This window comes from Tamandua tetradactyla, chromosome 3 (genome assembly GCF_023851605.1).
Source record: "Tamandua tetradactyla isolate mTamTet1 chromosome 3, mTamTet1.pri, whole genome shotgun sequence".
Classification (NCBI taxonomy): domain Eukaryota; kingdom Metazoa; phylum Chordata; class Mammalia; order Pilosa; family Myrmecophagidae; genus Tamandua; species Tamandua tetradactyla.
In genome coordinates, this window is record NC_135329.1 from 208,816,132 (window position 1) to 208,831,681 (window position 15,550).

General features: G+C 35.3%; 1 protein-coding gene across 6 annotated transcripts in view; it reads left to right on the forward strand.

Moving 5' to 3' along the window:
* GIGYF2 (GRB10 interacting GYF protein 2) overlaps positions 1-15,550 on the forward strand; it is a 164,047-nt gene that overhangs the window by 32,867 nt on the left and 115,630 nt on the right. For 4 of the 6 annotated variants that reach the window (XM_077155436.1, XM_077155438.1, XM_077155441.1 and 1 more), the window contains 3 exons: positions 1,258-1,339; positions 10,681-10,810; positions 15,149-15,244. In XM_077155436.1, coding sequence (XP_077011551.1) covers positions 1,299-1,339; positions 10,681-10,810; positions 15,149-15,244 — 267 coding nt within the window. In that variant the 5' untranslated portion in view covers positions 1,258-1,298. Of the gene's footprint in view, positions 1-1,257; positions 1,340-4,876; positions 7,477-10,680; positions 10,811-15,148; positions 15,245-15,550 lie in introns of those variants that run through there. The other 2 variants (XM_077155439.1, XM_077155440.1) reach the window with 2 other exon arrangements.

Genomic DNA, 15,550 nt, shown 5'->3' on the forward strand with positions numbered 1-15,550 from the left:
ATACTCCATTTATATCTTATGGTTGTACTTCCTTGCCCTTCTATTTCAAGATACATTTTCATTTCCATGAAGAATCATACTATAATCTTTTTGAAGACATATTAATCAGCAGTTGCAACTAAAAATGGGTAGTATTAGCAACACAGTTGAAAGGATGACAACATGAGCAGCTGTGATAGATTGTGCCCTTATGTAGGCCATGACAACAATGACACATCTACACCAGGTCAATAGCATTTGTAACCTGGCATTGATTTAAGAATGAATCCTAATTTGAGAGATTGAAATGTGAAAAAAGGTGTTTTATTCATTTTTAATCACCAGTTGGTGAAGAATTGGGGAGGGCACTTTGTTTAACTCAGCTTGAGTCTGGTGCGCACCCCTACTTGGACTAGGAAACGGGGAGCTAGAATCAAGGAAAAACATGGAACACTCCCCTGGAGCCCAGTGGTTGATGTATAGAGCCAAAAATACATTCCAGAAGATGGGCATATACATGTATAGTTTTTATGGGAATTAACACACTTTTACTTTGCCTTTTTTGGGTTTTAGGCCAATTTCTAGTTTATTAGTTTTTAACTCATTAACAACCAGAGTGATATGTTAATCTTAGAGATAGATATTTTATAGTATTTAAAAAAATCTTTGCAGTATTTCCATTTTCTAAGCTGATATCTTAAAATTGCTTTTGAAAGGTCACTCATAAAATTGATTAGTTTATTATTTTAGCATGATGGTGCAAGTTAATTTTTCAAGAATCACTAGAGTGGAAATTGTTGAGCTGAAAGGAGGGAAGAGTTATGGCAGAAGCTGTGAAATAGGCAAAGAATGTCATTATTTTAAGAATCTTGATATACCCCATGGTGATGGGAGGACCACTGTAAGGGGGTAATATAAATTAAAACTTAAATATATTCCTCTTCATTCGCTTGTCATTATTCTAATGCTAAGGAAGAAAATCTTTAATTTGGTCTCTAGTGCCCTCCTTCCAGTGATCTGGCTCCCACCTATCTCAGCGCTTCGTCATATACCCCATGCCTCATTTTCTCAGATAAGCATAAAAAGATGGGGAGTTGGAAGGTAAGGGTGGATTTACTTATTTCACTTTACCTGGCATATCGTTATAAACAAGGTTCAAAATGTCAGTTCTGGTCACTCCCTGATGGGAGAATTAAAACATTCTTCATAGTACAACTTTGGCCTGGAATTCTGCATTAATATTGACTAACTCTGTGAGGTGTATTTTCTCTTTAACAGGTTTCTCCACTTACAAAGATTTATTGTAAAAGCAGAAAAGAATGGCAGCGGAAACACAGACTCTGAACTTTGGGCCTGAATGGTGAGTTTTCAAACCTCATCCTGTTCAATATTGGATGACTAGTACAGTAGTAAGGTATTTGTAATGGTGCTGGGTAGGTTATAAGTGTGCATGTTTTTGAGACTTTACTTAATGTGCCTCACTGAAAACAATTCCTGGCTAGTCCAGGAATAAAGACTATTTGGTAAATGACCGAATTCTGATACTTTATTTACCAAAGATTTCTTGGTCAGGTTATATAACAATAACAGAATTAAAACTCTTCACAGTTCTACCATCTTAGTTAATTATTTACTTTTTATTTGAGCCTTGTCTAGGTGCATGTGCAATTTTATGTAGATATAATTGTAACAGGCTTATGTCTATGTTTTCTGCTACAATGTTGATTTGTGATTGCTATTCGTAGACTCATTTGAAAAATAGTTTTTACTGGATTATTATTTGAATTTTAAATTTTATTGATGGGCTAGGCAGGTGGTCCAGAATTATACTGGCTATCAGCAAAAGCTCATCTAGGATTGAGTTAGCATTTGCCATAATAACAATTAATTGACCTTTGAGTCTCTTACAGATGTGTTTGGACCCCGAATATGGAATTCTCATGGAATTTTGAGATCCATCACATTGTAGTGTGACTTTCCCCCCCTCTTCCTTTCCCCCAAAGTTGATGATTGAAGATCATCTCTTCAGTGGCGTGAATAACGATAGTTACTTTTCAATTCAAACATTGAATAGCCCCTTTGGTAATGTCAGAGAAAATATATAAAGTAGATAATTGGAATAGTACCTTAAACTTTCTTGATTGTTCAGATAGTGGTGGTTTGATAGATAATGCAAACCACCTATAGAAACCCCTATTTGAGGACTCTTATTAACTTACCCTACTATATGCATTTAAAAAATTTTTTTTCTATATGCATTTCTTTTTATATGTATTTCCTAAATTTCTTAACTCGTGCAGTAAGCATTTGGAGATTGAGGAGAAATCGTTATTTGAAGTTCTAGTATCTGATGCAACTCCTGTACTTTAGGAGTTTATTTTGGAAATGTTGGTCTGAATAATGCATCTGTTTTAGTTATTTTATATTTTAGAAATTATTATTATCAAAACAATGTGTTTGTTGAAAAAGTATAAATTACAAGTAAGCCATAAGAAGAATATAATAGCCATAATTTCACCATCCATCCATGATAACCACTGTAAATACCTTGGTGTATCTTTCCAGGTAGTTTTGTTTATGCTTATTTGTGTATGTGTACATATATTTTCACAAAAATGGGACCATATTGTACATTCACTTTTGTAATCTGCTTTTAAAAACTACCTCAAAAACATCTTTTATAATCAATAAATATTTTCTGTTATTTTAAATGGTTGCATTGTATGGATGTACCATCATTTATTTAACTAGTCCTATGGATGTAGTATATATAAGTTCTTAGTTTTCCATTAATATTTTTGGTGACCATTCTTGTAACTAAATATTTGTATCTTAATAACTTTTCTTTTAGCAACTGGATTTAAATTCTTACACTCACTTTGTAAACCATTTTGTGTGCAACTCTTCCTTTATCTAGAGTTTGTAACTGCTTCTCATTTGTACTTATACATTTTTTGCGTCTCTTTCATTGTAGAAATGATTGAACTCCTCAGTTAATTTGAGAAAGATGATTGAAATCCTCAGCTCATTTAAGATAGATTTTTATTCAGCATCCCTCTGTTAGGAGGTAACAAAAGGAGGCAACACCAGGAATTTAGCCAAAACGAAAGAAAAAGTCTTCTGATGGTGATCCAGAGTCACTGTACATTTAGCTGGATGCTCTATACCAAGTGTTGGCAGTCTATGACCTATGGAACTGTAAATAGCATTTTTTGTAAATAGAATTTTATTGAAACACAGCTACACCCATTTTTTCCATTTCATCCTGTTGCAGTGGCAGAGTTAAGTAGTTACAACTGAGGCTGTCTGGCTTGCAAAGTCCTTTACAGAAAAAGCTTGCCAACTCCTCCTGACAAGATGATCACAGTGTGTTATATACCACATCCTTCTTTTCATTGGTACCCTGAAGTTTTTTCTGATGGTATTTTGTTTGGTCAGCCCAGTGTTTTATAAAAAAATTGGATAACTTTAGCAGAGGACAGTCACTGGTTCTTGTGTGAATCAGTGTGCAACTCTGAACATTTAGTGATATTCTGTTTCCTAAGGCCATCAGTTTTGTAATGAATAATGTAAAATTTAATATTCAATAAGAGATGCATAAAATGAAGAGATTTATTTGTACCTGGTAACAGTAGTGAGGAATGGGGAGCCTTGAAAATTGTAGTAAGGCAGACCATGAATGATCATAAGCTTGGAATTTGTAAGATGAGTCTGGAGAATCTTTAAGTTTTAGATTATCTTTATGTTTAGAATAAAGAAACCTTACCTAATCACTGATGCAGTTTAAAAGGGTGCAGTATATTTAATGGAAAAGTAAAACAATAGTTACTTTCTTTTTTCAGGTATTTACTCAAGTGTTACCTCTTAGACTTTTTGTGATCACCTATATCACTCCTTCCCTTAACTCCCTATCCCCCTTCTCTGCTTAATTTTTCTCCATGGTTGATATCAAAACATAATATGCCAAATAACTTTACTCATCTTTTTTTTATTACTTATATACCACCTCCATCCCTCATTAGATTGTAAGCTCTATCGAGGGCAGATATTTAGTCTTGATTTTGTACAATTTGTTCACTGCTGTATTTCCTGTGCCTGGCACAGGGTAAGTACTTAATAAATATTTGTTAAATGATTGAGTGAATTGTTGGAATGTGAAGTTGTTTTTAATGGTTTGCTGTTGTAAATAATGTGTATGTACACCATTGGACATTTTTGTTTGTATCTCTTATTTCCTTTGGATTAATTTCTTGGAAATGGAATTATTAAATCAGAAGTTTCATTTTTATGATTTTTGATGATATGTGGGCAGATTGACCTCCAGAAAAACTGTGCAAATTTAATTTCCATCTTGGGCCTGTTTATTACTTCACCCTGTCTAAACACTAAGTACTATCTTAAAAGATTTTTGTATGCGTGTGCTAATAAATCTGGTAGTTTAGGTGTTCCAGAATTTTCTGTTGTAAGTCCCAGTAACAAAATAATTCATGCTTATTGCAGAAAATTTGAAAGAAACAATAGTACAAAAGGAAAAAGAAAAGTTCTAAGTTACCCTTAATTCTACCATCCAAACAACCATTGCTGGCATTTTGATGTGTATCCTCCTGTTCTTTTTTCTTTGCCAATGTTTGTATATTTATTCAAGACATTTTTTTTTTTTTTTTTTTTTTTTTTTTTTTTAAAGGAAAGACAGAGAGAAGGAAGGAAGGATAGAAGGAAGGAAGGAAGGAAGAAAGGGAAACATTTTTAAACATTTTCTTGTTTTATTGTATTCTGTTTCTCCGTTTTTGTTACATGGGCTGGGGCCGGGAATCGAACCGAGGTCCTCCGGCATAGCAGGCAAGCACTTTGCCCGCTGAGCCACCGCGGCCCGCCCAAGACATTTTTAAAAAGGCATTGTACTTGTCTTATTTGCGGTTTTCTTTCTTTTTTTGGGGTTTTGAGGCCTAAAAAAATCTACTCAAAAGTCTAGATTATGAAGGAATTTGTTATAGAGAATAATTGCAGACACTTATGTGGCTTTTAGGGAAGAAGCCAAGGAAGCTCCTCTGAGGTCTCGCCCACCTCACCTCCATGGCCTAAATGAAGTTACCCAGGTCTTGAGAAAAAGAGGGGGCATTTCTGTCACCCTCAGAGCACTTCGTTTATACTTAATGTCAAAATAGTTAGGACATTTGGTACGCTTATTTAGTTTATGTTTTTTGCTTTCTCAGGAAAGAACTAATTCCATTAAGAAAAATTCTGTGTTTCTCAGTTTTGGGAAGTCCATTGTTCAGCTTAGTATACTGCACATAGATACTACATATATGTTTGTTGAGTGAAGACATTCAGGTCTTATGGGAAGGGGGTTGGGTAAGATAATGCAAACCTGAGATTGCTAAATTTTAATTTTTGTGGAATTGTAGAGAAGAGACGTTTGAGAAGATGGAGTGAATTAATATTTCCAGTTTTCCAAAAGGTTAATAGATGATCTGAGTGAACTGAAGGGACTGTAAATTAGATGTTCTCCAGGGGTGTATTTTAGAAGAGAAAATATTAAGATTTATTCAAGAAACATTATATTGAGTGCCTGCTATGTTCCATGCCCCAGGTAAGGGATTGAGGCAGTGAGGATTGAATTGTTGAGTGGGGAAGCTGACACAGTATTTTTCCTAAAATGTTGTATTGTTGTTGAGGAAGTACAGGATAGTTAACTGCCTATTTGATTTTTCTACTTGAATGTCTTATAGGCAAGTCTTCTCCCAAATCTTTCAACAGCTATATGTTTATTTGTATGCCTGTTTATTATGTATTTCTTCTTCTAGCCTATTGGTCCCATGCAGGCCGGGCAGGACTAACATGGCCCTGAAAATCAAGACCCCCTCCTTTCTTCCCTCCCACTCTCTTCCCAATCCCCCACCCTCTTCTCTCTGCCTCTTTCTATTCCTTCTCCTCACTTTTCTTTTACTTAGCTGTTCCTTCCTTCCCCACATAGGTGACAGGGGTTGGCAGGAGTATTCTTGACAGCAGAAAGGCATGTGCAAAGACAAGGAGGCTGAAAACTGGAGGTTTAAGAGAGGCTCTCCAAGACATTTGCATATACTATAATGTGAAGTGTGGGAGAGAGAAAACTGGATGTGGCCCTTCTCTATAAAGAAGCTTCTGATTTTGTTTGATCCTTGTGTACCGATGAAGAGTTGTTAAGCAGTGAGAGTATTATTTTAATTTGCATCTGAAATAAGTAACTTGTAGTAGTGTGGAGGATGGAAGAAGTATAGTTAGGTAATTTAGGATACTGTTGCAGCAGTCCAGGTAAGAAATGAAAGGGCATGAACAAAAAGCAGTTAGTTCGCTTTGGAAATGGTTAGGGTTTCAAATTGAAAGGTATGGTAATTGATATGGCAGAATAATAGTAGGTTGAGGAGTAAAGGATGATTCCTAGGAGTCTTAGTCCAGAGGCCAAGTAGATTGTGATGTCCTTAACTGACTTTGGGAATACGAGTGGTAAAGAGGGCTTGTTGAATAAACTGATTAGTAGGGTTTGGGGCTTGTTAAACTGAGAAGCTGTAAGGGTTATATATGACAGCCTGACTCTTGAGGGTAGAGATCAGATCTGGAATTGAGAATTACACACGTGTACAGAAGTGCGTCTTGACTCATACACCTTCATACATACATCTTCTTAAACATTCTAAATTGCTTTTCTAAACTGAAGTTTTGATTTTGAGTGAAAGTAACAAGTGACAGTTTAGGGGTATCACAAGATCTTAGGGGTCCTGCTACAGCTACCTATCGGTTACTACCTATGATAGTAGTAAGCCTCCTGTGCTAAACAGATCTCACTATAGACCAGGAAGATGAAGGTAGATAAGGACAGAAAATTATCCGTTGGATTTGGCAATACAGAGGGTATTGATGAATCTTGCTCAAGCAGGGGAAGGATGGGAGGAAAGCATTGGATTTTTAAGTGAATGGGAAGTGAATGGAGTTGTATCTGAAATGAGGAAAATGAGCAGTACATACTAGGGGGTACTAGAAAGAGTTTTAGAAGAATTATTATTAGTTATATTTGGAGACAGAAGGGAAAATGAATGGGAAGTGATTGAATTTCTAGGATAGAGGGTTGAATATAGCACGATCCTAGAGGAAATAAGCATCATTGGCAGGTTTTTAGGGAGGGATATTACTCAGATTTGTTTTAGCTTATTTGTAGGTGAAGAGGGATTTAGAATAGAATTTGTTGATTATTGAGTCAGAACACAGCCATTATCCTAATTTAGACTTCTCTTAGTTTGAATTGTTCTCAGCTTGCCTTAGTCTTTTCACAGCAGTTGGAGGGATTTCTTGAAAAGGAGCTCTGATCATGTTACTCCTCACCTTAAAGCTCTTTAGTGGTTACCCTAATCCTTAGGACAATACTTTTAACAAGACTTTATGACTGTAATAGACCTGGTACCTATAAGGGTTGGTCCTGGACACTGAAAAGCCAGTGAGGGTCTGTTGGAAGGAACTCAGGTGGTGAGTGGATTTGAAACCTTGTTGTGAGGCACAGTTGAACAATTTAGGAATGTTGGGCCACGAGAAGGAAAGTCTTTGGTGGGACATGGTGACTGTTTGCCAATACTGGATGGTTTTCACTTGAAAAAGAGCTTAGATAAGCTATTGTTTTTGGGGAAGCATAATGGCTGAGTGTTAGGAAGACATTTTAAAACATCTAAAATAGTAAACAGTACTTTCTAATAAAATATGTATATATCTGTATATTTAAAAATTAATGTTGGGCAAAATCTTGGCTATTTTAATACACTTTTGAGGTCACATTGTTAGAAAGATCATCTTTTAAGTCATAAAAACCTAGGTTTGAATCTTTTGGCTGTGACTGAGGGCAACTTTTGAACCCCACAATTTCATTTTACTTATCTCTTGTATTGGGATCGTTGTGAAGTGTCAGTGAGATTTAATGAGATAGTGTATGTATAAAATTCCCAGCCACTGAAATCCAATTTTCAGTTGATGTTAATTCCACTTCTTTAGGAAAGAGCCCAATTTGATGTGAATCTGATGGTTAACAGTTTACTGGAAGGACTTTCAGCAGTGGTTGGATCACTTCTTTGGCATGTTGTTTTCTTATGTGTTTTTTAAACCTGTTTTATAGGGTTGAATTAAATGACCTTTCAGCCCAAGAATAGTTGAAAGGAATGACCAACCCAGTAGCAATGAGCATTCTCACTCTCAGATTGTGGATATGCGCTCCCTGGAGAAATGGTTGATTCATGTCTAGACAAGAAATAATACAAGATGAATCTGGAACATTCTCATATACCAGATAGCACAGAAACTTAAAGACTGCTAGGGTTTTGTCAGAGGCACTCAGAAGCCAACCTGAAGAGCTCTTGGATGGTCAGAGAGGCAACAATTTGAGTATTGTTAAGAATAATTGCAGAGAATTGAAATACATTAATAAAAAATAATTTGTTACCATTGGAGGATGCTAGTGAACCAATTCATTATTTTGAAAGCTAATAAAAAGAATGAATCAAGGCTTTTTCCTTCTTTTCCTATGTAAACTATATCATTAGGTAACTATACCAAATAGTGTATGAGGGAAGTTTCTCTTTGGAGAAGTAATCTGGCTAATGAAGGAATGAGACGATAAAATCATTTTGCAGCTTTAATGAACTTAAAGATCTCAGCATTGATCATCAGTGGCTGCTAGCATCCCCGAAACAACCAGACAGGGTCCTCCTGAGAATTACATTCCACAACATATGAAGTAGTCTTATCCCCCCAAAAAACAGAATCTAAATGTGGTCCAGTCTTGCTATTCAATTGCCCGTTTACATGAAATACAGAGGACAGAGGAATATGTTAAAGTACATCTTAGGATGTTAAAGTACATCTTAGGGATGCAGCCAGCAAACTCCAAGCCTTTAAAAAAAGTTCCTATCTTTTAGAGATTCATACTGATATATTTGCAGATGAAATGGTATGCCTAAGATTGCCTGCAGTATAATGTTGAAGGAGGTTTGGATGATGGGGTTGTGGGTGGGGTGGGATTGGCCATAGAGTGCTGGTTTGGGCTGGGCAGTGGGTACATGGGAGCTCATTATATTCTTCTCGGTACTTTTATATATGTTGAGAATTGTCCATAATAAAAAGTTAAAAATAAGAGGCAAGAGGAGATGGAAAATCTACTGCCTCACCTTACTAATACATATTTTAATATTTTTGAACAATGTGCTTTTACTTCATAATTTTTTAAACATTTTATTGATAGTTCATTTTGTTAGCTCAAAAAAGACATTACATATTATCAATGGAACTATGAAAAGCAAAATTTTACGTCTACAAAGTTAGCCAGTGTATAAACTTTATTACATAGGCATATATTTTTTTTAAAGTAGTAAATTGGTTTTACATAAGATTAATCATGCTAGTGCAGAAGTTACATCAAATGAGAATGGATAATGAATGAAGTTCACTGAAATAATTTTTACTATATAATAATTTAGTAAAACATTTTCCCAGTTTTTGCTTTTACTAATAAAGCTTAGCACTTTTGGGCATATATGTTAATGTTTCTGTTGAGTTATTCCTTACGCGTAACTACTGAATTAAAGTTCTTTGTCCTATTTAGCCTAGGTATCTTACTTTAAAGATGTTGGATAAGCTAATTTTTGCTATTTAATGCATTTCTACAGTAGCATTTTACTCATGCAAATTTTTGCTGAGACTTTTTCCCTGCGTTTTTTTGATAAAAGCATTTTATTTTAAAATGTTTTTAAAAATTAAAATAGTCTCTCTTCCCTTAATCCCATTCCTCAGTTAATTTATTTTAATAGTTTGAGTATACTTTTTTTACTTTTTTCTTCTATACCAGTAGGTATTCTTTTTATTTTTTCTCCTTGTATTTCTCTGCATTTTCCAAATTCACTCTACAATGGTCATTGGTTGCATTTATTAAAAATTAATTTCATAGTACATTATGAAATATTGCAAACATATAAAAACATCCATATATTTCTAATCTGTAAAATTAAAGCTCCCTCCATATTCTCCTTGATCCCCCTTTCTTTCCTTCCCCTTTGCAGATAAAAGTGTATCCTGAATTTTTTATTGGCCAGTTACATGCTTGATTTTATACTTTTACTACATTTTGTATATGTCTGTAAACAGTAAAACCTATTTGTAGGATTATACGTTTCATATAAAAGTTATTGTTCTCTAGTATAAGTTTTTGAATGTTGCTTTTTCTTTAATGTAGCATACTTTATTAAATTTCTTAATGGGTATTACCAAATCATTCTTTAAAGTAGTTGATTCTAATTATAATTCCACAAGTATTGCCAGAGAGTTTTCCTTGTTTCACATCCTTACCAACACCTGGTATTGTTAAATTTACTAATTTTTATCAGTTTGATGGATGAAAAATCATCACATTTTTGTTTTCATCACATATTACTTTTAGAATTTGTAAGAAGTTCTTACCCTCAAAGCTTATCAGGGATGTGCCACATGGAGGTCTGGTTATCACTCAGTGAACTGTTAGTGTTCTTTCTATTAAAACTAAAATCTGATGTCTGGAATATAATGGAATTTCTTTCTATTCTTCTGAGGAGCTAAAATGAAATTTCTTTACAGTGTATTACATACTGGTAAAAAGTACATAGTGCCATGATATTTGATACTGCATGTTTGCATTCTGTGTTTCTCCCATTCTAGGCTTCGAGCTCTGTCCAGTGGTGGGAGTATTACATCCCCTCCTCTTTCTCCAGCATTGCCGAAGTATAAATTAGCAGACTATCGTTATGGCAGAGAAGAAATGTTAGCACTTTTTCTTAAAGACAACAAGGTAAGAAAGTAGGAAAAGAGCATTCAAGATTATGAATGAAAATCTGGCATGTATATAACAGTGTCATATGAAAAATAATAGATTCTGTTAACGTGTTGATCCATGTTTTTTCTCTCTGTCTTATCTCTTTTCCTACTTTGAATCTCCAATGAAATGCTAACACTTAGAGACTGCTTTAAGCATAAAGCATGCTCTGTTTTCTGGGAAGACCTAAAACCATTTTGTATGCAGCTCTTCCTTTATCTAGAGTTTGTAACTGCTTCTCATTTGTACTTATACATTTTTTGGGTCTCTTTCATTGTAAAAATGGTTGAACTCCTCAGCTAATTTGTTTATAATAGTAGTCAGGGTCAAGGGAAACAGGAGAATAGTCAGTAGTTAATTCTTGTTCTACCTTATTTCCTCTTAACCTCCCTTTCAAATCTATATCCAGGTTGATGGCTTAATTTTGAATTGAAGGGTTTCTTTCTTCTCTTTATTGCACCTCTTATCCTACTTTTCATTTAGAAATAAGGAGCCTGAGGAGGAACAGCTTCTCCTGTTTTTCTTTTTTTGAGTTAATATAAAATTTTTAGTAGAGAGAAAAATCTTAAAATGTAACGACATTTCTGTCACTTAAAAGTGATCAGAGGGCGGGCCACGGTGGCTCAGCAGGCAAAAATGCTTGCGGGCCTGGGTTCGATTCCCGGTGCCTGCCCACGTTAAAAAAAAAAAAAAAAAGTATCAGAAAAATACAATATAATTCAAAGTAGGCTTTTATTTGACTAGTGAGAAATATTTTATTTTTTAAAATATATTTGGTCTTTTTTTTTTTTAAGCAGTTTATTGAGATATGTTCACGTACTATAGTCCATCCAAAGTGTACAGTCAGTGGCTTTTAGTATAGTCACAGAGTTGCACATTTATCAGCACAAATAATTTTAGAACATTTTTATTACTCTGGAAAGAAAACCTCATCCCCTTAACAGTCATCTAGTAGTCTTTCTGTCCTTCCCCAGCCCTACATAGCCACTAATCTAATTCTGTCTCTATAGATTTATTTATATTTACATTTTATACAAGTGGAATGGTAGCATATGTAGTATTTTGTGTCTGGTTTCTTTCATAGCATAATGTTTTTTAAATTAGAGAAGTTGTAGATTTACATAAAAGTCATGTAAAAATATAACATTCCTATATACCCTTCTGTTGTTGACACTTTGCATTGCTACCTTTTTTTTTAAGTATACTTAGTTTTTAATTTTATCAATATATTGAGAATTTCAATTTTTTTTAATTTATGAAACATACAAACACAAACATTCTTACCATATGATCATTCCATTCTCGTTATATAATCAGCAACTCACAATGTCATCACATAGTTGTATATTCATCATCATGGTCATTTCTTAGAGCATTTGCATCAATTCAGAAAAAGAAATAAAAAGGAAACAGAAAAAAATTCATACATACCATACCCCTTACCCCTCCCCTCCCTTTGATCACTGGCATTTCAATCTACTATTTTATTTTAACAATTGTTCCCTCTATTATTTATTTATTTTTTATCCATATATTTTACTCGCCTGTTGAGCATCAGACACAAAGTTTTCACAATCACACAGTCACATTGTGAAGGCTATATCATCATACAATCATCTTCAAGAAACATGGCTATTGGAACACAGCTCCACATTTTCAGGCAGTTCCTTCCAGTCTCTCCATTATGTGTTGACTAATAAGGTGATATCTGCTTAATGCATAAGAATAACCTCCAGGATAACCTCTCAACTCTGTTTGGAATCTTTCAGCCATTGATACTTTATTTTGTCTCATTTTGCTCTTACCCCCCTTGGTCGAGAAGGTTTTCTCAATCCCTTGATGCTGAGTCTCAGCTCATTCTAGGATTTCTGTCCCACGTTGCCAGGAAGGTCCACACCCCTGGGAGTCATGTCCCATGTAGAGAGGGGGGAGGGTGGTGAGTTTGCTTGTTGTGTTGGCTGAGAGAGAGAGGCCACATCTGAGCAGCCAAAGAGGTTCTCTTGGCCAAAGAGGTTCTTTTGGGGGTGACTCTTGGGACTAATTATAAGTAGGTTTAGCCTATGCCTTGCGGGGTTAAGTTTCATATAAACAAACCCCAAGTTTGGGGGCTCAACCTGTTGCTTTGGTTGTCCCCACTGTTTGTGAGAATATCAAGAATTTTCACTTGGGGAAGTTGAATTTTCCTTCTTTCTCACCATTCCCCCAAGGAGACTTTGCAAATACTTTTTTTTATTGAAAATTTTTTATTATTAATTTTTAAATTAAAAAAAATGTACAAATGCATATATTCTTAGCTTTTGATCATTGCGTTCTACATATATAATCAGTAAATAATTCACAATATCACATAGTTGCATATTCATCATCATGATCATATCTTGGAACATTTGCATCTATTCAGAAAAAGAAATAAAAAGAAAACAGAAAAAAATTCATATATACCATACCCCTTACCCCTCCCTTTCATTGATCACTAGCATTTCAATCTAAATTTATTTTAACATTGTTCCCCCTATTATTTATTTTTATTCAGTATGTTTTACTCGTCTGTTGATAAAAGGACAGCAGATAAAAGGTTTTCACAATCACACAGTCACGCTGTGAAAGCTCTATCATTATACAATCATCTTCAAGAAACATGGCTACTGGAACACAGCTTTACATTTTCAGGCAGTTCCCTCCAGCCTCTCTATTACATCTTGACTAACAAGGTGTTATCTATTTAATGCGTAAGAATAACCTCCAGGATAACCTCTCGACTCTGGAATCTCTCAGCCATTGACACTTTGTCTCATTTCACTCTTCCCCCTTTTGGTCGAGAAGGTTTTCTCAATCCCTTGATGCTGTGTCTCAGCTCATTCTAGGGGTTTTCTCAATCCCTTGATGCTGAGTCTCAGCTCATTTTAGGATTTCTGTCCCATGTTACCAGGAAGGTCCACACCCCTGGGAGTCATGCCCCGCATAGACAGGGGAAGGGTGGTGAGTTTGCTTGTTGTGTTGACTGGAGAGAGAGGCCACATCTGAGCAACAAAAGAGATTCTCTTGGGGGTGACTCTTAGGCCTAATTTTAAGTAGGCTTGGCCTATCCTTTATGGGGTTAAGTTTCATATGAACAGACCCCATGATTGGGGGCTCAGCCTATAGCTTTGGTTGTCCGCACTGCTTGTGAGAATATCAAGAATTCAACTTGGGAAAGTTGGATTTTCCCCCTTTCTCACCATTCCCTGAAGGGGACTTTGCATATACTTTTTTGTTCACTGTTCAGATCACTCTGGGATTTATTGGGGCATCACTCTGGACAAACCAACAAAATCTCATGCCCTACTCAAGGTTCCATGTACTTATAGTGTTCAATTAAGCTGTGTACATAAGTTATTTTAGGAAATGCACTAGTCAAAATATAAATTTTGTACCAAATAAACATTTTTTACTTTAGTTTCACACAGAAGTTAAAGTTTTAAAATATTAATTACCATCTATTTTCAACACCCTGCAGTAATGACATTCCTTTGTTCTTCCTCATGCAAAAATATTTTTAAAATTTATACATTTAGTCACTATCATTGTACACTCTAGGCATTTCTAGATTATACCATCTCAGTCTTTATCATCTATCTTTCCTTATGATTTCATTTGTGCCCCCAGGACTCTTCCCTTTATCATTCTCATATTCAGCTTCATTCAGTGTTCTAACATTATTGTATTACAGTTAGGTGGTATTGTGCTGTCTATCAGTCCTGTTGCACAATCTGTATCACTTCAGCTCCAATTACCCAATATCTACCCTTTTCTAACTCCTGATATTCTCCATTACCAACTGAAATTCTACAAGTTCATTCACTAATGTCAGTTCATATCAGTGATACCATACAGTATTTGTTCTTTTGTTTCTGGCTAATCTCCCTCAGCATAATGTCGTTAGAATCCATCCATGTTGTTACATACTTCATAACTTCAGAGAATTTCAAATTTTAATGATGGTTGTTGCTAAGGATAGAGACAGTGACTTATAAAAATTGCCTTGCCACTCCTGCTTTGAGTTAAATCTGAAGATTTTTATTCTGGAAACCAGAGTTTCTGTTATATTTCAATTTCTAAGGTGTTGGAAGGAGGAAGGAAAGTGCGAGGGGATTTTAATGTTTGACACTCAAAGTATGAAAATACTGTAGAGGTTAGTTATGGGTGAATGAGTCTTAGTCCGTATTTATTATCACCAATAGATAAAAAGAAAAGTGTTTTTTGTTGGTTTTACCTCCTTGTAATTGGAGGAATAGTAGTAATCTCAGGTTGTTATTTATGTATTTGGTTACATAGATACCTTCAGACCTTCTGGATAAAGAATTTCTGCCTATCCTGCAGGAGGAGCCCCTGCCGCCATTGGCTCTTGTACCCTTTACAGAGGAAGAACAGGTTTGTGCTCAGCTTTGGTTCTCAATTCAAGCCCTGTTTGTTCCCATTTAGGCATAAAAATCAGAAGCTGTTACTTAGGCTCTAAGGAGAATCCTGTGCCCTCACAGGTCTACTCCCATCTTATTCTTTCTCTTTGTAGATGCCACTCTTTCAGTTGACTAAATTCTGCTACAGTTATCTGAAGCTGTTGAGTAGAATGTAGAGAGGGTAGCAGTAGGAAAATGTTTCTAGATCCTTAAGTACAATGGGAACCATCTGTTATAACTTCTTCAAGAAGAGAGGAAGAGTTAATGTGGTGGTGGTGGT